General features: G+C 41.3%; 2 protein-coding genes across 2 annotated transcripts in view; both read left to right on the forward strand.

Annotated features, from left to right (window-relative positions):
• The first annotated feature begins 539 nt into the window (after positions 1-539).
• Positions 540-3727, forward strand: LOC107573134 (rho-related GTP-binding protein RhoA-D-like). Its single transcript, XM_016259580.1, has 4 exons — positions 540-627; positions 3093-3316; positions 3389-3509; positions 3579-3727. Exons 2-4 carry the CDS (start codon positions 3161-3163, stop codon positions 3725-3727), a joined length of 426 nt encoding a protein of 141 aa, XP_016115066.1. The 5' UTR covers positions 540-627; positions 3093-3160.
• A 4833-nt stretch (positions 3728-8560) lies between these two features.
• LOC107573142 (rab GDP dissociation inhibitor alpha-like) overlaps positions 8561-23094 on the forward strand; it is a 19084-nt gene continuing 4550 nt past the window's right edge. The window contains exons 1-8 of the mRNA XM_016259587.1: positions 8561-8695; positions 8769-8865; positions 14579-14713; positions 15212-15372; positions 15720-15757; positions 18660-18791; positions 18869-18968; positions 19473-19644. Coding sequence (XP_016115073.1) covers positions 8609-8695; positions 8769-8865; positions 14579-14713; positions 15212-15372; positions 15720-15757; positions 18660-18791; positions 18869-18968; positions 19473-19644 — 922 coding nt within the window. The 5' untranslated portion in view covers positions 8561-8608. The remainder of the gene's footprint in view (positions 8696-8768; positions 8866-14578; positions 14714-15211; positions 15373-15719; positions 15758-18659; positions 18792-18868; positions 18969-19472; positions 19645-23094) is intronic.

Raw genomic sequence — 23094 nt, forward strand, 5'->3', positions numbered from 1 at the left:
GAGGACTCTTATTTTGAGGCGTCTGACGAGGACTCTTATTTTGACACTTTCTGACGAGGACTCTTATTGTGACGCTTTCTGATGAGGACTCTTATTTTGAGGCTTCTGACGAGGACTCTTATTTTGAGGCCTCTGATGAGGACTCTTATTTTGAGGCCTCTGATGCGGACTACTCTTATTTTGAGGCTTCTGACGAGGACTCTTATTTTGAGGCTTCTGATGAGGACTCTTATTTTGACGCTTTCTGATGAGGACTCTTATTTTGAGGCTTCTGATGAGGACTCTTATTTTGAGGCCTCTGATGAGGACTCTTATTTTGAGTCTTCTGACGAGGACTCTTATTTTGAGGCTTCTGATGAGGACTCTTATTTTGAGGCCTCTGATGAGGACTCTTATTTTGACGCATCTGATGAGGACTCTTATTGTGACGCTTTCTGATGAGGACTCTTATTTTGAGGCTTCTGATGAGGACTCTTATTTTGAGGCCTCTGATGAGGACTCTTATTTTGAGGCCTCTGATGCGGACTCTTATTTTGACGGGTTGTTGTTCAGTCGCCATCCTGGCTGGTTGTGTCTGGCTTCCGGAAGCGACCCGGAAAACTCGAGTCGAGCCGAGTTGAACTGAAGGTGAGCGAATTTAATGCGGTTTTCTCTTCATTGCGCTTCTGCTAAAAGATCAGCGGCTGTTATTAACTTCTCTCGAGCGACAGAGTTTGGTGTTTGGGGGTTTAATGTCTTGCTGAGGAGACGCTCGCTTCCGCCGGTGTAGCCCGTTAGCTTCGCATCGACGGCTTGCGACATAAAACTATATTCCGGCTTTTAAAGGCAAGAGCGTGTTTGTGTACAAAAGAAATAAAGCTCTGAGTGTCATGATATTCATCCATTTCACTGTAAACATGTAAACCTACCACGCGCGAGAAGAGCTGAAGTGCGCTCACAGGAAACTCTGCTTGAACTCGAGACACTCTTTATTACTCATTTCAGCTCTGTGACAGTAGTTTTAATGTATTTTTAAAGCCTTTTTGGGGGTCATGAAAACACAAGAGCAGCAGGTCACTTCATTGCAAGCCTCTAAAAGTAAAGTTTATAATACCCAACCCAGTAACAGTGTGCAATGGTTTAATTCAATTATGTGAATAAAAAAACATGTCTAATTTATTAAAATCATGACACTTAAACAATTTAACATCACTTTATTAAAAGTTTAACAAATATTACATGATTGGGGCCCCATGAAATGTTTTATTTTTTTCCAACCTTATGTTTTATTGTTACCAAATTCAGTTTTAGCATGTCTAATTATTTGAAAGCATAAAAGCAACTTTCATTTATTCTTACAATAGCCTTTTTTTGCTCAGACAGTCTGTGTTGTGTAGTTACATTGTTGAAAATTAAACAAATAAAGGGCATTTAATATTACAATTAAAACACTGAAGGAAGTTGTGCATGGTGGCAGTAGTTGAGTGTTTCAGGTGTGAGTGGTGTTTGGGGGAATCTCAGGAATATTCTAAACTTTGCAAACGAAAATGAAGCACTATACTTTTTAATTCATTGTTTTTGGATGTTTGATTGGGAAATGTACTTTATTGTCATAAAAATGTCAAGATGAAAAAATATTAATATTCTAATCTATGCTTTATTCTGTATATAAAAATATAACGCATACTTTTATTTTGAAAGCCCATTCTCCATATCGTCTAATAATAGTAAAACAAACCGTTATTTATTTGATTCAGATTAAAGGGATAGTTCAGCCAAAAATGTAAATTGTCAGTAATCACTCGCCCTCGTGCCGTTCACCGTAAGTCCTCCGTTCGTCTTCAGGACACAGATTAAGATATTTCTGACGGAATCTGAGAGCTCTCTGAGCCTCCCATAGACAGCAAGGCAACTGAAATGTTCCCAGACACAGAGACGTAGCAAGGAGATCGGTACAATAATGTGCTTAAAAGCGCTAAAACTTTTTATTTTAATGCGCTCAGAGACGGACACGTAAAGTCATCTTTTAGCACCTAAACGGTCAAATACTGCACCTTAAACATGTGAGAATGCGGCGCTTAGTGATTATTCACGTAAACCCTCATCGGTTATGTAATAAATGAACGTAAGGAGTTGAGAATGAAGATACTAGTGTAACAGTAAATTATATCCATGCAGCTCTTAAAGTGACAGCAGCCTAATATTCCTGCTGCTGACTGTGTGCTTAATATTAATCAAACAACAAAAGACAAAGACTAAATCACTCACTGCTCTCGACTGAAGGACTTTTTTAGCTTTAATAAGAAACAAAGGAAGTGTAATTCTTACAGTCAAGACTATGCTGCTTTATTTTACATTTGATTTGTGTCATCGGCACGGATCTAATCTCACAAACAGACACAGAGCATCGGGATTGCTTGCGAGACAGCTGCTCGAGCGCGCAGAACATGAAGGACCGCGTAACCGCTGAAGGCGGAACTATAGCAATGCAGGGCTGTCAATCAGCCGCTGTGGGCGGGGCCTAAGCAATGTGATGTCACACTGCGTGAGAATCAGAACAGCAGGTCTAGTGAGACTGACTTGGTTTAAAGGGGATTAAAACATGATTTTTATCATTGTAGTGTGGATGTTCACACACTGCTAACACACACTTATGTCCAAACACCATGTAAAAGTGGATTTTGCATAATAAGAGCCCTTTAAAAAAAAAACCTTCAAGCACAGTTTTTCATTTGTCTTTTTTAATATTGTATTTGTCCTTTGCATTTTTTTATTACTGACATGTTAATTATTTTCAAATCATTTTGAGGAGTTTGTTTGTTTGTTTTTTACTAATACTGCTGTGATATTGAGAATTGTGCAATTTTGCTGTAGATGTCATAGCAAACGTATTCACAGAAAATATTTTTCTGAAATGTATACATGTATGGGTGTGTATTTATATATACATAATAAATATACACAGTATACGCACATATATTATGTAAACATGAACTTTTATTTTGAATGCGATTAATCGCGATTAATCATTTTGCAGCACTAATGTACATCAATATAAATGAAATGTCAATTGATTTCCCGATTGTGATTTTGTGATGAAATATACTCTGGAGGCGTTGGAGTCGAGTCGTTCTCTGGTCTGGCCGGGCGAGTAACGCTGCGAGACTCTCTCCGCGCAGGAATGGCGGCGATCCGTAAGAAGCTGGTGATCGTGGGCGACGGCGCGTGCGGGAAGACCTGCCTGCTCATCGTCTTCAGCAAAGACCAGTTCCCCGAGGTCTACGTGCCCACCGTCTTCGAGAACTACGTGGCCGACATCGAGGTGGACAGCAAGCAGGTGAGGAGCGAGCGGTTCGTGCGGCCGCGAGCTGTGCTAACACTGTGCTAATGCTAGCGTGTGGAGTTTCAGGTGGAGCTAGCGCTGTGGGACACGGCGGGTCAGGAGGACTACGACCGTCTGCGGCCGCTCTCTTACCCCGACACCGACGTCATCCTCATGTGCTTCTCCATCGACAGCCCCGACAGCCTGGGTGAGTCTCGCGCTAGCCGCGCTCACGCTAGCCCCGCGCCCGCTGACCTCTGACCCCTCTGACCCGCAGAGAACATTCCCGAGAAATGGACTCCGGAGGTCAAGCACTTCTGCCCCAACGTTCCCATAATCCTGGTGGGCAACAAGAAGGACCTGCGCCACGACGAACACACTCGCCGCGAGCTCTTCAAGATGAAGCAGGTGCGTAGCTCGCGCTAGCACTAGCGTTTAAAATTAGAGACCGATCCAATCAACCTGTGTATTTATTGGCTGAACATGTGGGACTTTTATTTTGAAAGCCCATTCTGCATATTCAGGTTTGACTAACAATAGTAAAACTAACTCTGTTATTTATGTGTATGTGACCCTGGAGCACAAAACCAGTCATAACGGTCCATTTTTAGAAATTGAGATGTATGCATCATCTGGAAGCGGAATAAATTAGCTCTCCATTGATGTATGGTTTGTTAGGATCGGACAATATTTGAAAATCTGGAATCTGAGGGTGCAAAAAAATCTAAATATTGAGAAAATCATCTTTAAAGTTGTTCAGATGAAGTTCTTAGCAATGCATATTACTAATCATACATTAAGTTTTAATATATTTACGGTAGGACATTTACAAAATATCTTCATGGAACATGATCTTTACTTAATATCCTAATGATTTTTGGCATAAAAGAGAAATGTATAATTGTGACCCATACAATGTATTGTTGGCTATTGCTACAAATATCCCCCAGCGACTTAACACTGCTTCTGTGCTGCAGGGACACATATATAAATGAAACCGTGTGAAATTAAATGGTGACATCAGCCAGCAAAAAAGCTCCAGTGGTCGACCACTAAAGTTTCTGTGGGTCCTAAAAAAATGAAATGGCTTAATTTTGAGAGGACCCAAGTTTTTATTAAAGCTCAAATGTGCCGTTGTTTTGAGTTCTGCAGGCTCACGGTTTCAGAGCGTTTATGATCTACTGTTGATGAATTATAACAATGTATGTTATGTTATGGTGTTTATATTGTAATATGTTTGAATGAGCAGCTGAAGTAGAAAAGCTCAGACCTTTCAAAATAAGAGTCTCTGTGTGTTTCAAGCATTAATAATTATTATTAATAATAATAAAAGTATATAAAACAATTAATATATAGGCCCATATGTGGCACTTCCTAATTATTGGAATCAGCTGAAACTTATTTTGAAAGCCAATTTTTTTGTCTTCAGAAATGTTTAATAATTCATAGAAAAATGAAAGCTCTTTATGTTCTCAAAGCCTCAGCACTTTTCAAAATAAGAGTCTCTGTGGTTTTCAGGCTTGTAACTAAAGCAAGAACCCAAAAAAAAAGCATTACCTGAAATTAAATATAAACAGCTTTATATTTCTCGTTTTAATTCTAGCTTGTACTAAAATGCCTAAAACTGAAATAAAAATTAAGAAAACCTATATAGATATATGTAACAAATTACAACTTTAACTTGATAGCAGAAAATATTAAAATAAAAACTAATTCAAAATATTAATAAAAACTAGTAGCATCTCAGTGATGCTAAAATAACACTGGTTTATAATTAAAAGTCCCACATTACGCAACATTTTGTATTTCACAGACGTACTTTTATGAAGCTCATAATATGTCAGAACTATTTGAATTTGAATTATTGACGAGTGTCATTTAACAAACTGAATTTTATGTGGCATATAACATGGTTCTGAATTAGATTTTTTTTACTTGAATATAATTTATATAGACATGTATTTTCAAACAGCGGATTTTTTGTTCTGAAGTGTTAGACTGCAAATATCCAGTTTTTTAAAATACAGCTTGAAGTTTTCAAGATGAAGAAGAAATCTGGAACATCAAATTCAATATTCAAAATTCAATACGCAGAAATTCAGATCGTAGAGAGCGTAGGTCAGAGGTTATCCACAGGGAAGAGTAGATGACTTGATTTACAAGACTGTGGGATGCACAAAAATGTTTCATCCATCTCTGATAATCGGGTTATATGATCGCGCGGGTTGTTTACGCATTAAACTCGTGGCCACGGGGGAAAACTGTTGTTCCCTCCACATAAGAAGTGGTGTCAGAGTCCTGGTCCTGTCTGATTAACCCGCACCGCAGTCTGTTACCAAGCAAATAAAATCAACACAGAAGCTGCACCTGAAGAGGCATTTAGGTGTGTTTACACTGTTTAATGCAGGACATGGATGCATTTAAGCTGCAGTTACAAATGCAGAAATACTGTTTTCATATATTAAACCTAAAACGTTGAATGCTGATATTTGAAATTATTTAAAATATGAAAAAAAGTAGAAATGTGAAATTAAAGCTGCCAGTAGGTGGCAGCAAGTCACTGTTAATACGTGAGTCACTGTGACTGAACCGAATCATTTAAACGGTTGATTCATTCAGGAATGAATCACCGTCATGTTGCTCAGAGACACAGAACAGCGCTGTGGCTGTGTTTGGAGTTATTTTTGTTGTTGAAATAGTGCAATAACAGGCAATATGGCGTCTAAAACATGCTGTAAGTCTCTTAATATTAACTTGTTTTTTGAGCTGTTGTAAAAAAATCAATATCACATTTGTAATCATGGTAATATTTGGAGAAAAACAGCACTCTTCGTGTGAAATTGATTAACTATATGAAGTGGTCTAAATATATACATTTTCTGCTATGTCTTAAATTTGTGATCGTTCTAAGTGTATTTTATTAGACTGAATCTTGCATGAAAGAACACACTCTGATGTGCACGCACACTAGTCTAGACTTCTCGTAATGTATGCGTGTGCTCTGTAGGGGTTTTGAATGGTTTTTGCAAAACACTGTATAATGTCAAATCGCACTCGTTTATTAAACTTCTATTCAAACTGAAGTATTCAAATCCAAACTTACACTTCGTGGCAGGCGCCGCCAGAAATAAAAACATGTTTTATCTTTTTATCGCCTTTAACCTGTTACCGGGCAGATTATTAACAGCCAATGGAACATTTCACTGAGCTCATGTCGTGTTGTAAACATGATGATCATTTAACATGTAACCTAATGGGATTCCCATTGGATGATCCATCAAAGATCTTTTACAGAGATATAAATAAATAGCGATCCAGAGCATGCGTGTAGGAGTACAAATACAATTAGGCTAGGTGTAAAATGTCATTGTTAACCGTGTCTGATAGGAAAACTACACTAGTCATAGTCCTATGAAATGATAAATAGCAAATAACACACATATTGAATTTCTGTTATGTTTATTTTAGGTAAAATCAAATGTGACCTTGTTCTTTGTAACTATGTAATGTCAGAGCGCACAAAACACTTCCGCTACGAGAGAAAGCATTCCTGGATGTCATCATCTCCATACGATTATCTCCACAAAATGATCTCTTGGCCATGACGTATTATCAGGTTTCCACGAGTTAATATGTTGTGGCCACGATAAAACTTGCCTAAGTGCACCGAACATGTCCGCTCCGTCACCGTAAATGCTTCGTTAGACTTTTCGGAGATCATCTACTCTTCCCTGTGGATAACCTCTGACCTACGCTCTCTACGATCTGAATTTCTGCGTATTGAATTTTGAATATTGAATTTGATGTTCAGTTTAAGCCCCACCCTCTTCAACATCTACACTAGAGCACTCTGCTACGTGTTTGTATTTCCAACACTATATATATATATATAATGTAATAGTGCATCTATTTATGTAGGGTTTTGGAGAAACACGACTTTTTGAGTTTTGATCATTTTAGTCTTTTCTCAAATTTGTGTATGGTTTACAGAATTTTAAATGGTTTTGCCCCCTATAGTTCATTGGAAGGCTTTACTAAGCGTGTAATAAGGTTGTGCACATCTATTGATATTTTTTAATTAAAACTGAAATCTTACTTAAAATCAACTCAACTCTGTAAACACTGACATGGTCGTGCTTTAACTGGGTGTTATTTTTTACTGTTACAGGTTGTATATAAGTATTAATGTATTGTATGTGTTAGTTGTCTTATGTTTTTATGTCTACCTGTGATTATGATGACCTGCTAAGGCACTGCGGATGAAAGCTAGCTTCAGCTAAATTCGGTACAATCAAAGTACCGCGAGACCAAACGAGACCAGCGCTCAAAATCAGCTGCGAGAGCCGTGATGACGACACACTTTATTCTCATTGGTCAGATTCTGGGATGACAAGCATGACGTGTGTTGCGTGCTTATTCCAATAATGCTCACAAATCTGTTTTTATAACAGTAAAAGCATTTTTAGTGTAGTCACACTGTTATATTGTGTTTTTTTTTATCAAGAACACTGATAAAAGCATACACTTTATCAGTATTTAGTAGCCTGTTTATGCTGAACTTTATTCTTGAACAGATGGCGCTGTATTAAGCAGTATGTAAGAAGTGTTTCTGTTGCTCAAAAACGTTTCTGTGTATTTGACCAATATTGTATTTAGTTCATTGCGCCCCGCAGGCTAGTGTAGTTCCTCTCGAACAAGCCTGATGTCTCTGCTGAGGTAACCGTGAACTCACCTGCAGACTGACTGACACTGTGTTATTACTGCAGCAGCGAGCGGATCTTAGAGAGAGAGAGAGAGTGTGTGTGTGTGTGTGTGTGAGAGAGAGAGAGAGTGTGTGTGTTTCAGTGTGTGAGTGTGAGAGTGTGTGTGTGTGAGAGAGCAAGAGAGAGTGTGAGTGTGTGAGAGAGAGCGAGAGAGTGTGTGTGTGTGAGAGCGAGAGAGTGTGTGTGTGTGAGAGAGAGTGTGTGTGTGTGAGAGAGAGTGTGTGTGTGCTAGTCTTAAAAAGTTAGTCATCTAATTTTTTTTCCTTCAAGACCGGTCATGAATTTAAATTCAGTTGCAAAAAGATATATTGGTTCAATTTGGATATGAAAAGTAAGACCGATAACCCCTTGTCTATTGCTAGCTGGTGAAACTACTTAAGACACCGTCTCAACATAGTGACTATGTTTATGCAACTGGCCCCAGGTGCGCTGAGGCCCAGAGTCTGGACACCAGATAATCTCAGCTCAACATCAGATCGAACGCTAGAGCTGTGTGTGATGATCAGTGATCTGTGTGCTGCAGGAATGTGTTTTATCTGGACTGATGTCAGTCAACGGGAAGAAGGTCCTTCATATGGACTCCAGCCCGTATTATGGAGGAGAAAGTGCCTCAATTTCCCCTCTGGAGGAGGTAAATGAAAACACACACTCACACACACACACCTCTCACACACACATTAACATTTGTTTGTTCTTCTGAACAGCTTTATAAGAGGTTCCAGGTTTCTGCTCCTTCAACATCAATGGGATGCGGGAAAGACTGGAACGTGGATCTGATTCCCAAGTTCCTGCTTGCAAACGGTGGGTGAGTGTGTGTGTGAGTGAGTGTGTGTGTCTATGTCTCTCTCTCTGTGTGTGTCTGTGTGCGAGTGAGCGTGAGTGTGTGTGTCTATGTCTCTCTGTGTGTGTGTGTGTGTGTGTGAGTGAGTGAGTGAGTTTGTTTGTTTGTGTGTGTGTGTGTGAGTGAGTGTCTGTGTCTATGTCTCTCTCTGTGTGTGTGTGTGCGCGAGTGAGCGTGTGTGTGTGTGTGTGTATGTGTGTGCGAGTGTGTGTGTCTATGTCTCTCTCTGTGTGTGTGTGTGCGCGAGTGAGCGTGTGAGTGTGTCTGTGTGAGTGAGTGTCTGTGTCTATGTCTCTCTCTGTGTGTGTGTGTGCGCGAGTGAGCGTGTGAGTGTGTCTGTGTGAGTGAGTGTCTGTGTCTATGTCTCTCTCTGTGTGTGTGTGTGCGCGAGTGAGCGTGTGAGTGTGTCTGTGTGAGTGAGTGTCTGTGTCTATGTCTCTCTCTGTGTGTGTGTGTGCGCGAGTGAGCGTGTGAGTGTGTCTGTGTGAGTGAGTGTCTGTGTCTATGTCTCTCTCTGTGTGTGTGTGTGCGCGAGTGAGCGTGTGAGTGTGTCTGTGTGAGTGAGTGTCTGTGTCTATGTCTCTCTCTGTGTGTGTGTGTGCGCGAGTGAGCGTGTGAGTGTGTCTGTGTGAGTGAGTGTCTGTGTCTATGTCTCTCTCTGTGTGTGTGTGTGCGCGAGTGAGCGTGTGAGTGTGTCTGTGTGAGTGAGTGTCTGTGTCTATGTCTCTCTCTGTGTGTGTGTGTGCGCGAGTGAGCGTGTGAGTGTGTCTGTGTGAGTGAGTGTCTGTGTCTATGTCTCTCTCTGTGTGTGTGTGTGCGCGAGTGAGCGTGTGAGTGTGTCTGTGTGAGTGAGTGTCTGTGTCTATGTCTCTCTCTGTGTGTGTGTGTGCGCGAGTGAGCGTGTGAGTGTGTCTGTGTGAGTGAGTGTCTGTGTCTATGTCTCTCTCTGTGTGTGTGTGTGCGCGAGTGAGCGTGTGAGTGTGTCTGTGTGAGTGAGTGTCTGTGTCTATGTCTCTCTCTGTGTGTGTGTGTGCGCGAGTGAGCGTGTGAGTGTGTCTGTGTGAGTGAGTGTCTGTGTCTATGTCTCTCTCTGTGTGTGTGTGTGCGCGAGTGAGCGTGTGAGTGTGTCTGTGTGAGTGAGTGTCTGTGTCTATGTCTCTCTCTGTGTGTGTGTGTGCGCGAGTGAGCGTGTGAGTGTGTCTGTGTGAGTGAGTGTCTGTGTCTATGTCTCTCTCTGTGTGTGTGTGTGCGCGAGTGAGCGTGTGAGTGTGTCTGTGTGAGTGAGTGTCTGTGTCTATGTCTCTCTCTGTGTGTGTGTGTGCGCGAGTGAGCGTGTGAGTGTGTCTGTGTGAGTGAGTGTCTGTGTCTATGTCTCTCTCTGTGTGTGTGTGTGCGCGAGTGAGCGTGTGAGTGTGTCTGTGTGAGTGAGTGTCTGTGTCTATGTCTCTCTCTGTGTGTGTGTGTGCGCGAGTGAGCGTGTGAGTGTGTCTGTGTGAGTGAGTGTCTGTGTCTATGTCTCTCTCTGTGTGTGTGTGTGCGCGAGTGAGCGTGTGAGTGTGTCTGTGTGAGTGAGTGTCTGTGTCTATGTCTCTCTCTGTGTGTGTGTGTGCGCGAGTGAGCGTGTGAGTGTGTCTGTGTGAGTGAGTGTCTGTGTCTATGTCTCTCTCTGTGTGTGTGTGTGCGCGAGTGAGCGTGTGAGTGTGTCTGTGTGAGTGAGTGTCTGTGTCTATGTCTCTCTCTGTGTGTGTGTGTGCGCGAGTGAGCGTGTGAGTGTGTCTGTGTGAGTGAGTGTCTGTGTCTATGTCTCTCTCTGTGTGTGTGTGTGCGCGAGTGAGCGTGTGAGTGTGTCTGTGTGAGTGAGTGTCTGTGTCTATGTCTCTCTCTGTGTGTGTGTGTGCGCGAGTGAGCGTGTGAGTGTGTCTGTGTGAGTGAGTGTCTGTGTCTATGTCTCTCTCTGTGTGTGTGTGTGCGCGAGTGAGCGTGTGAGTGTGTCTGTGTGAGTGAGTGTCTGTGTCTATGTCTCTCTCTGTGTGTGTGTGTGCGCGAGTGAGCGTGTGAGTGTGTCTGTGTGAGTGAGTGTCTGTGTCTATGTCTCTCTCTGTGTGTGTGTGTGCGCGAGTGAGCGTGTGAGTGTGTCTGTGTGAGTGAGTGTCTGTGTCTATGTCTCTCTCTGTGTGTGTGTGTGCGCGAGTGAGCGTGTGAGTGTGTCTGTGTGAGTGAGTGTCTGTGTCTATGTCTCTCTCTGTGTGTGTGTGTGCGCGAGTGAGCGTGTGAGTGTGTCTGTGTGAGTGAGTGTCTGTGTCTATGTCTCTCTCTGTGTGTGTGTGTGCGCGAGTGAGCGTGTGAGTGTGTCTGTGTGAGTGAGTGTCTGTGTCTATGTCTCTCTCTGTGTGTGTGTGTGCGCGAGTGAGCGTGTGAGTGTGTCTGTGTGAGTGAGTGTCTGTGTCTATGTCTCTCTCTGTGTGTGTGTGTGCGCGAGTGAGCGTGTGAGTGTGTCTGTGTGAGTGAGTGTCTGTGTCTATGTCTCTCTCTGTGTGTGTGTGTGCGCGAGTGAGCGTGTGAGTGTGTCTGTGTGAGTGAGTGTCTGTGTCTATGTCTCTCTCTGTGTGTGTGTGTGCGCGAGTGAGCGTGTGAGTGTGTCTGTGTGAGTGAGTGTCTGTGTCTATGTCTCTCTCTGTGTGTGTGTGTGCGCGAGTGAGCGTGTGAGTGTGTCTGTGTGAGTGAGTGTCTGTGTCTATGTCTCTCTCTGTGTGTGTGTGTGCGCGAGTGAGCGTGTGAGTGTGTCTGTGTGAGTGAGTGTCTGTGTCTATGTCTCTCTCTGTGTGTGTGTGTGCGCGAGTGAGCGTGTGAGTGTGTCTGTGTGAGTGAGTGTCTGTGTCTATGTCTCTCTCTGTGTGTGTGTGTGCGCGAGTGAGCGTGTGAGTGTGTCTGTGTGAGTGAGTGTCTGTGTCTATGTCTCTCTCTGTGTGTGTGTGTGCGCGAGTGAGCGTGTGAGTGTGTCTGTGTGAGTGAGTGTCTGTGTCTATGTCTCTCTCTGTGTGTGTGTGTGCGCGAGTGAGCGTGTGAGTGTGTCTGTGTGAGTGAGTGTCTGTGTCTATGTCTCTCTCTGTGTGTGTGTGTGCGCGAGTGAGCGTGTGAGTGTGTCTGTGTGAGTGAGTGTCTGTGTCTATGTCTCTCTCTGTGTGTGTGTGTGCGCGAGTGAGCGTGTGAGTGTGTCTGTGTGAGTGAGTGTCTGTGTCTATGTCTCTCTCTGTGTGTGTGTGTGCGCGAGTGAGCGTGTGAGTGTGTCTGTGTGAGTGAGTGTCTGTGTCTATGTCTCTCTCTGTGTGTGTGTGTGCGCGAGTGAGCGTGTGAGTGTGTCTGTGTGAGTGAGTGTCTGTGTCTATGTCTCTCTCTGTGTGTGTGTGTGCGCGAGTGAGCGTGTGAGTGTGTCTGTGTGAGTGAGTGTCTGTGTCTATGTCTCTCTCTGTGTGTGTGTGTGCGCGAGTGAGCGTGTGAGTGTGTCTGTGTGAGTGAGTGTCTGTGTCTATGTCTCTCTCTGTGTGTGTGTGTGCGCGAGTGAGCGTGTGAGTGTGTCTGTGTGAGTGAGTGTCTGTGTCTATGTCTCTCTCTGTGTGTGTGTGTGCGCGAGTGAGCGTGTGAGTGTGTCTGTGTGAGTGAGTGTCTGTGTCTATGTCTCTCTCTGTGTGTGTGTGTGCGCGAGTGAGCGTGTGAGTGTGTCTGTGTGAGTGAGTGTCTGTGTCTATGTCTCTCTCTGTGTGTGTGTGTGCGCGAGTGAGCGTGTGAGTGTGTCTGTGTGAGTGAGTGTCTGTGTCTATGTCTCTCTCTGTGTGTGTGTGTGCGCGAGTGAGCGTGTGAGTGTGTCTGTGTGAGTGAGTGTCTGTGTCTATGTCTCTCTCTGTGTGTGTGTGTGCGCGAGTGAGCGTGTGAGTGTGTCTGTGTGAGTGAGTGTCTGTGTCTATGTCTCTCTCTGTGTGTGTGTGTGCGCGAGTGAGCGTGTGAGTGTGTCTGTGTGAGTGAGTGTCTGTGTCTATGTCTCTCTCTGTGTGTGTGTGTGCGCGAGTGAGCGTGTGAGTGTGTCTGTGTGAGTGAGTGTCTGTGTCTATGTCTCTCTCTGTGTGTGTGTGTGCGCGAGTGAGCGTGTGAGTGTGTCTGTGTGAGTGAGTGTCTGTGTCTATGTCTCTCTCTGTGTGTGTGTGTGCGCGAGTGAGCGTGTGAGTGTGTCTGTGTGAGTGAGTGTCTGTGTCTATGTCTCTCTCTGTGTGTGTGTGTGCGCGAGTGAGCGTGTGAGTGTGTCTGTGTGAGTGAGTGTCTGTGTCTATGTCTCTCTCTGTGTGTGTGTGTGCGCGAGTGAGCGTGTGAGTGTGTCTGTGTGAGTGAGTGTCTGTGTCTATGTCTCTCTCTGTGTGTGTGTGTGCGCGAGTGAGCGTGTGAGTGTGTCTGTGTGAGTGAGTGTCTGTGTCTATGTCTCTCTCTGTGTGTGTGTGTGCGCGAGTGAGCGTGTGAGTGTGTCTGTGTGAGTGAGTGTCTGTGTCTATGTCTCTCTCTGTGTGTGTGTGTGCGCGAGTGAGCGTGTGAGTGTGTCTGTGTGAGTGAGTGTCTGTGTCTATGTCTCTCTCTGTGTGTGTGTGTGCGCGAGTGAGCGTGTGAGTGTGTCTGTGTGAGTGAGTGTCTGTGTCTATGTCTCTCTCTGTGTGTGTGTGTGCGCGAGTGAGCGTGTGAGTGTGTCTGTGTGAGTGAGTGTGTGTGTGTGTGTGTGAGAGAGAGAGAGTGTGTGTGTTTGTACGGCAGTGAAGATGTAGGGCCCTATGAAATCCATTTAATTTTATTTTTTTACCAAACATTTTTTTCCGTTTAAATTTTTCTAGACTTTTGTTTTTATGGTTAAATTAAATTTTATTAATCAAAAAGCATGTCTAATTGAAATCATGAAACTGACTATAATAAATAGCATGAAACCGACCATATTAAATAGCAATTTATTAAAATTTTAACAAAAATTATAATTTAAAAAATGTTTTATTTCAAATTCAGTTTTATTTTTACCAAATTCTGTTTTCCATTCATTTTCTCAATTCCATTTTAATGGTTTCATTAAAAGCAATAATCAAAGGCATCTCTAATTAACTGATTTTATTTTTAAAAATGTATTATTTTACATTACATTTTTCTGCTAAATGTACTCTGGTAAATAATTTTTCTGGTAAATATTCCTTTTAAAATTATGTTTTAATAATAATTTTATTAGTAGCAGTAGTAGTATTACCATTACATAAAGTCATATTTCTGTCACCGTTTCTTCAAGTTAAAACGAACCTTTATTTTGACGGGTTGCTGTGAAGACTTTTATGGTGATATTTTTTTTTGCATAAGAAACTGAAATGCTCATGAAGCGAGAGCTCTAGAGCTCATATTCATGTGTTTCCATTCATTCACACAGAGACACGCAGAACATGCAGGATTCATATTTAAATATTCACAGTCACTCGTTCATATTGCGACTCGATTTAAGTGTACTGACCTGCTTCTGATTAATTCATCCAAAATTTGGCAAATTCCGTGGCATTCCACGTTATACAGTACATTCTGTTTTAATGACTGGAGTCCGCGATTCCGCCCGCGTTTTCCACATCGCGTAACTCATAGCGCCCTAGATGACTGTGTCTCCTTCAGGTCCTCTGGTGAAGATGCTGCTGTACACTGAGGTCACGCGATATCTGGACTTCAAGGTGATTGAAGGCAGTTTCGTGTATAAAGGAGGGAAACTTCACAGAGTCCCCTGCACTGAGACAGAGACACACAATTCAGGTAACACTGTGATTACGGGTTTCATTAATACTCCAAATTTGAGTTTATTTTTTTTATATTTTCCTTTTTCATTTTAAGTAGATGAAGTTTGTTTGTGTTTTTGTCAGTTTTATTAGTTTTCTTTAAATGTCTATTTCTTTTTTTAGTTTTTATTTTAATACTTCAACTAACCCACGGGAACCAGATGAGTCCTCTGCACAATCTGACTTTGTTGCAGCCTAGAATTAAACTGTTTCGTCTGGCCAGAGGAGAACAGCATGCTATTTCAGCACACTATTTCCCTCTTTAATACTGCTTTGACACATTCTGCATTGTAAAAAGCGCTATATAAATAACAGTAAAACAATTTTAAAAACTTTAAAAATGTTGCCTTACCAACAAGAAGAGAAAAAAAGTTTACATTTTTTATATTTTATTTCAGTTACCGTGTGTCTTATTTCTAGTATCTGAGGTTTTTTGTGTGGTTTTAGTTTTATTGGTATTAGTGTTTTTCTCCAGATCTGATGGGGATGTTCGACAAGCGGCGGTTCCGTAAGTTCATGTCCTTCGTCCTGAACTTCGAGGAGAAGGATCCGCGGACGCATCACGACATGGACCCGCACAGAACCACCATGAGGGACGTGTTTCGCCACTTCGACCTGGGAGACGATGTGGTGGAGGTCACCGCTATATAAATAACAGTAAAACAATTTAAAAAACTTAAATGAAAAATGTTGCCTTACCAACAAGAAGAGAAAAAAAGTTTAAATTTTTTATATTTTATTTCAGTTACCGTGTGTCTTATTTCTAGTATCTGAGGTTTTTTGTGTGGTTTTAGTTTTATTGGTATTAGTGTTTTTCTCCAGATCTGATGGGGATGTTCGACAAGCGGCGGTTCCGTAAGTTCATGTCCTTCGTCCTGAACTTCGAGGAGAAGGATCCGCGGACGCATCACGACATGGACCCGCACAGAACCACCATGAGGGACGTGTTTCGCCACTTCGACCTGGGAGACGATGTGGTGGAGGTCACAGGTCACGCTCTGGCCCTTCACGTCAACGACGAGTGAGCAACACCTTACAAGCGCACAACATTTGACTGGATTTTTAAAAAAAACGGTTCCTCATTCTGGAAAATACAGAGATGTAAAATAAATATATAAAATATCAACTGTGTAGAATTTAGTAGAGACGCTATGACGTGTCCCTACCGATATCTATCGACTACTAAAATTGTCCCTAGCAATAATCAAATGATCAAACAAATAAATATATGTGTATGTAACCACTGTAACGCATCTAAAATACATCATACCATTGAGAAGTTAAAGAAATACGCTAGAAAACATTTAATTCACGTGTGGAGTAAGAACATATGAGCTGAAGTGTTTGAAACACACGAGTTCAGCTGAATGATAACGTTTAGCCTCTTTAACTTTGTTGTTCTGCTGTTTTGTGTTCATCAGCTCTTTTTACTTTGACTATCACTCAGTCTATATAGACTCATACAATCACAAACAATAATAGTTTCTCTAATATTTGCTACAATACTGATCAACTGAACATTCACTTCAGTGGTGTGAGAGACTGGAGGCTTTCCACTGATTTCAATTGAACTGCAGCTCAAAACAAATACAGTGAATTAAGCTGCAAACTCGATCATAATCGCAGTGTTTCCATCTAACATGTGTTTAGAGCTGCAGCTCGTCATATTAATGGAGTGGTTCACTAGTTAGCTGTTCTAGTTATACGTTCTAGATTTGTGTTGGATGTTATCTGTGGAATGGAAATATTGGTATTTTATTTGTAAATATCATACTGTTTTCGCTTATTTCAGTACTTAATGTCACAAAACTAGCGAGCTGACTGATGGGGATGTTCGACAAGCGGCGGTTCCGTAAGTTCATGTCCTTCGTCCTGAACTTCGAGGAGAAGGATCCGCGGACGCATCACGACATGGACCCGCACAGAACCACCATGAGGGACGTGTTTCGCCACTTCGACCTGGGAGACGATGTGGTGGAGGTCACAGGTCACGCTCTGGCCCTTCACGTCAACGACGAGTGAGCAACACCTTACAAGCGCACACAACATTTGACTGGATTTAAAAGAAAAACGGTTCCTCATTCTGGAAAATACAGAGCTGTAAAATAAATATATAAAATATCAACTGTGTAGAATTTAGTAGAGACGCTATGACGTGTCCCTACCGATATCTATCGACTACTAAAATTGTCTCTAGCAATAATCAAATGATCAAACAAATAAATATATGTGTATGTAACCACTGTAACGCATCTAAAATACATCATACCATTGAGAAGTTAAAGAAATACGCTAGAAAACATTTAATTCACGTGTGGAGTAAGAACATATGAGCTGAAGTGTTTGAAACACACGAGTTCAGCTGAATGATAACGTTTAGCCTCTTTAACTTTGTTGTTCTGCTGTTTTGTGTTCATCAGCTCTTTTTACTTTGACTATCACTCAGTCTATATAGACTCATACAATCACAAACAATAATAGTTTCTCTAATATTTGCTACAATACTGATCAACTGAACATTCACTTCAGTGGTGTGAGAGACTGGAGGCTTTCCACTGATTTCAATTGAACTGCAGCTCAAAACAAATACAGTGAATTAAGCTGCAAACTCGATCATAATCGCAGTGTTTCCATCTAACATGTGTTTAGAGCTGCAGCTCGTCATATTAATGGAGTGGTTCACTAGTTAGCTGTTCTAGTTATACGTTCTAGATTTGTGTTGGATGTTATCTGTGGAATGGAAATATTGGTATTTTATTTGTAAATATCATACTGTTTTCGCTTATTTCAGTACTTAATGTCACAAAACTAGCGAGCTGAGCCAGCAGTAGTGCTGACAGTGTCGTGTAAACATGAGTGAAGACGCGAAAAGCGGAGGAACAGACGAACCGATTCAATTGAGCGAGTCATTTACGCTGGATCCGCTCCGATTGAGTCAATCTCGTGAATTCGATCATTCAGTTCATTATTCACTAGCAAAAGCAGATCAAAAGAGCCAATCATTTTCGAATTTCGACATCGCTTGTAATGATTTTAAAAACACGTGGTGATGGGTGAAACACAGCTGTTCGAAACTCGGAATCAGTTAAAGCATCGACTCAAAGTGATTCACTGTTTCAAAGTGCTCCAGTCGGTTCGCGCATCGCGATTCATTTGATTCAGATCGGCACTTTGGAGCGCGGTTCTTTTTTTCTTTGTTGTTTTTTTAAATTTTATTAAACAGTAGAAAACATTAAGCCATCAGTACAGTTAAAGTATACACAAATACAAATCCCTTATGAAAATTAACCATAGTTAATATATAGTATGTAGTACCCATGAAGTACCATGGTTAAACTATGGTTAGTGTTGCAAAACCATGGTTAATTTGTGGTTACCATGTTCATGTATGTGAAATTTGGCTAGTTATATTTTCCTATATTCTTTATAGAGTAGTCAAACAATCCAAAGAAAACATCTTTAAAACAGAAAGGAAAGTCACTAACTCTACTTACAAACAAGTGAATGAATGAGAATGTCTCTGTGTGGTTCAGTGACAAACAAGTGAATGAATCTTGCTCAGAAGAGACAAAAACATCAACTCACGTCAATGTCCGACTTGTATTATAATCACGTCCATAAGAACTCATGAATCTGTTGTTTGAGCTCTTCATATTTAAGGAGAGGACTATAGTTTCCAAAGTTGGACATCGCTTGTTATGATTCTCAAGGGCGTAGAGTTTAGTAGAGACGCTCTGACATGATCCTACCAATATCCACACACTACTAAATTACCAGCAATAATTTTGATCAAACAATTAAAAATGTGTTGTCTGCTGTTACGTCCCCACCAATGCCACAATAACACCTACACCCTTGTCAGTCAGTATCTGGTCAGTAACGGGGTGTGTGTGTGTGTGTGTGTGTGTGTGTGTGTCGGTCAGCTATCTGGAGCAGCCATGTCTGATGACCATAAACCGGATCAAGCTGTACTCCGAGTCTCTGGCACGCTACAGTCTCAGCCCGTTCCTCTACCCGCTGTTCGGTCTGGGCGAGCTGCCGCAGGGCTTCGTCAGGTAACGTTCACTCCTCTCTTCACATGAGTGATGTGGGTCTCACAGGTCAAGCGTGACACAGGCGTGTCGCTCCGCAGGCTCAGCGCCGTCTACGGGAACAGCTACATGCTAAACCGCCGCGTGGACGAAATCCTGATGGAGGATGGGCGAGTGGTGGCGGTGCGATCTGAGGGCGAGGTGAGCACAAACACACCTTCCCCTGATAGCACAGGTACATCACGGAGACGTCTGCATTACATCTGCAAGATGTATTTTTAGAGTGTTTGCTCATCTGACATACGTCTATTGGATGTCTCCTATCAGATGTTAAATAGATGTCTCTAAGATGTCTTTAAGATGTTTATGATTTAGAATGTATGTAAAACTAGCACACGTACATCACGGAGACGTCTATTTGACGTCTGCATTACATCTGCAAGATGTATTTTTAGAGTGTTTGCTCATCTGACATACGTCTCTTTCTCCTATCAGATGTCTATTAGATGTCTCTAAGATGTTTATGATTTAGAATGTATGTAAAACTGACATCTTACAGACATCTGTCAGATGTTTGTACACAGCAGACACTTTCCAGGATCTTTGGATCTTTAACAGACGTCTTACAGATGTACTTGTGCTATCTGGGTCATCATTACACGACCCCGATGATGATGATCTGACCGCGTTTATGTCTCGACGAAGGTCTTCCGCTGTAAGCAGCTGATCTGCGACCCGAGCTACGTGCCGGAGCGCGTGAAGAAAGTCGGTCGCGTCATTCGCGTCATCTGCTTGCTCAACCACCCCATCAAAAACACCCACGACGCCAACTCCTGCCAGATCGTCATCCCGCAGACGCACCTCAACAGGAAGTCAGGTGAGCCACGGAACCTGCTTGAAGTGGAAAACACTGGAGTATTCTATTTCCACTTAAAAAGTTCTCATTACATTTCTGCATTTTTTCTTCCATCCTATGCACATCAAATATGGTAACAGAAGCTCAAATGCTCGTGCTTGACATGCAAGAACCAGTGATGTTTGTTTTTGCAAATCAAGCACAGGCGTTCAGCTCCAGTCGTAACTTTCATCAGGGAAATTTCTACCTATTCATTTATGTTTTTTTTTATTTATTTATTGTTTTTTATTGAAGGAGTAAAGCAACATACATTAAAACAATGAAAGTTACATTTTCCTTCCTTCTACTTTTACTATAACAACCCCCCCCCCCCCATCCCTTCCCTGGACAGCTTAGTTGCAACAAAATAGCGTAGTGTCTGGCAAAATGAAACAATATTATTACATCTTTTCAAGGCATAGACCCATTGCATACCACTACATAGTGATGATAATAATAGTATTATTATTACAATAATATTATTACAGTATGAATATATAAGAGAACATTTTTTTTAGCCATTCTGTGAGACAAATTACACCGAGATCAAAACATCAAATACATCATCACAAAAAGAATAAAGAAAAAGATACATATACATATAAAATGTGACACGTTTGTGCTTCAATTAAACACCAATTTGTTTCTGGGCAATGAAGCTAAAATAATATCTTCTGAATATTTGATGCCCAGTAATAATGGGTAAAACTTGGGAGGCCTAAACCACCAGCATCGCGGGTCCTCTGAAGAATATGTTTGTTAACCCTGGGGATTTTATTTTCCCAAATGAAAGAGGATATAGATTGATTGATTGAACGGAAAAAGGATTTGGGCAAAAAAACTGGTAGGGACTGAAACAAATAAAGGAACTTGGGAAGAATTGTCATTTTCACTGAATGTATTCTTCCGGCTAAAGTAAGGGGAAGACTATGCCATCTTTCCAACTCTGCCTTTACTTCTTTTAACTGAGCTTTATAATTGGCTTCAAACAAAGAAGAAAAGGAGCGAGTCATATGAATTCCAAGATATTTAAACCCATCCAGAGAAAAACGAAAGGGTAATGATTGTTGAATTTGTAAGGCCAAATTATTAATGGGGAAACATTCACTTTTTTGGAAATTTAATTTGTATCCTGAAAAGGTACCAAACCGACCTAATAAGGATATAATTAAAGGACAACTAGATATAGGGTCTCTGATGTAAAGCAAAAGGTCATCGGCGTATAAAGACACACAATGTTCAAAACCCCCTCGCTTAATTCCCCGGAACGCTGTTGTTGTTTTCAAAGCTATTGAAAGAGGCTCAATCACAATGGCAAAAAGGAGTGGGGACAGTGGGCATCCCTGACGAGTCCCACGTGTTAATGGGAAAAAGTCTGATCGAGAATAATTAGTCTGAATGGAAGCTGAAGGGGAATTATATATTAATTTAACCCAAGACACAAAAATATTACCAAAACCGAACTTTTTTAAAACTGCAAACAAATAGGGCCATTCAATTCGATCAAACGCCTTCTCCGCATCCAATGAGATAACTACCTCCGGGTGCGGAGAAGGATCAGAAAGATACATTATGTTAGCAAGTCTACGAATATTAGAAAAAGATTGGCGACCTTTAATGAATCCTGTTTGATCATCTGAAATTATTGAGGGAAGGACACATTCTAATCAAAATGCTAACACTTTAGCTAATATTTTAATGTCAGTATTTAAAAGAGATATGGGGCGATATGATTCACACTGGGTAGGATCTTTATCTTTTTTAAGAAGGAGTGAAATGGATGCCCAAAAACATTAAGAAGAATTGGCTGCCTTCAACGATTCCCCAAAAACATGAAGAAGAATTGGCGCAAGTTTCTCCTTAAATTTCTTATAAAAATCAATAGGATACCCATCAAGGCCCGGAGACTTCCCACTCTTCATTGCCATAATGGCCCTACAAATTTCTTCAATCTCGAGGTCATGTTCTAAATCTACCACCTTATCTGATTGTAAAGTAGGAATATCTAAATTATCTAAGAAATTTTCCATATCCGTTGAATCTGAAGGGAATTCGGAAGTATATAATGAAGAGTAAAAGGTTTTAAAAATCTTGTTAATTTCTTTTAGGTTACAAGTTAATGTTTGATTAGAGTCCTTTATCTGGGAAATAAGACGGGAGGCGGCTTGACGTTTCAACTGGTGAGCCAAGAGCCGACTTGATTTGTCTCCATACTCATAGTAAAGACCACGTGTCCTCATTATTAATTGTTCTGCATGAGTAGTGGATAAAATTTTTTACTTTGTCTGCAAGTCCACTCTTTTTTTACGTAATTCGGCTGTTGGCGATTCAGAATATTGTCTGTCTAAATCTAATATGGATTGTGAGAGTGCTTGCAGTTCCTTCTTACGTTCTTTATTAGCATGTGATGTGTAAGATAATATTTGACCCCTCAAGTAAGCTTTCAGAGTCTCCCAGAGTAATGAGTAAGACACTGTATCCATTTTATTAGATTCCAGGAACTCATCTATACTAGTTGAGACAAAGTTACAGAATTTATCGTTAAGATAGTAGTAATGGATTAAATGTCCAGAGTGGTCGTTCCCTGATGTTTAAAGGAAAGTGCATGTCCAGCACCACAGGTGCATGATCGGATATAACTATAGCCGAGTAATCAACTTTCTTGACCATTGATATAAACAAGTTGTCTATAAAAAAATAGTCTAGTCTGGAAAAGGAGTGATGGACATGGGAATAAAAGGAGAATTGTCTAGTCAATGGGTTTAAGAATCTCCAAGGATCCACACAGCCGTTCTGTTGCATAAATAGAGAAAAAGCCTTCGCCATATCAGAAACATTACTACTAGTGCTGGACCTGTCAAGCTGAGGATCAAAAACACAATTCAAATCACCAGCGAATAACAAATGATGTGTATTAAGCTTGGGAATTAATGATAGGAGACTATTTGCAAACTGAACATCATCCCAATTGGGAGCGTAAACGTTAACTAAAACCACCGGGACTTGAAAGAGAGATCCAGAGACAATAATGTAACGACCATTAGGGTCACAGATTGTGTCAGAAGGTATAAATTGTACTCTCTTATTAATTAAAATTGCCACACTTCTTCATCTACTGTTAAATGTGGAATGAAAAATTTGACTAACCCATATCTTACGAATTATATTGTGATCTTCCAGTCTTAAATGTGTTTCTTGTAAAAACAATATATCTGGTTTGAAAGATTTAAGATGGGAGAAAACTTTAGTTCTTTTAACAGGACCATTTAATCCCCTGACATTCCATGTCATCAGCCTCACAGGATGACCTCCATAATCATCTCCTATTTTATCTGAGTGGTACAGAAATTAAAAGCATGCAGGGGTTCCAATCTGAAACAAATTGTAATCATGAAAATTAAATAACAAAAATAAGATACCAGACCTAGAAAC

This window comes from Sinocyclocheilus grahami, unplaced genomic scaffold, assembly GCF_001515645.1.
Source record: "Sinocyclocheilus grahami isolate Dianchi unplaced genomic scaffold, SAMN03320097.WGS_v1.1 scaffold1874.1, whole genome shotgun sequence".
NCBI lineage: Eukaryota > Metazoa > Chordata > Actinopteri > Cypriniformes > Cyprinidae > Sinocyclocheilus > Sinocyclocheilus grahami.

Coding starts and splice junctions, on each gene's coding strand:
- LOC107573134 (XM_016259580.1), top strand. CDS start 3,161: ATGGCGGCGATCCGTAAGAAGCTGGTGATCGTGGGCGACGGCGCGTGC. Junction 3,317..3,388: donor TCGAGGTGGACAGCAAGCAG/GTGAGGAGCGAG, acceptor GTGGAGTTTCAG/GTGGAGCTAGCGCTGTGGGA. Junction 3,510..3,578: donor CGACAGCCCCGACAGCCTGG/GTGAGTCTCGCG, acceptor TCTGACCCGCAG/AGAACATTCCCGAGAAATGG.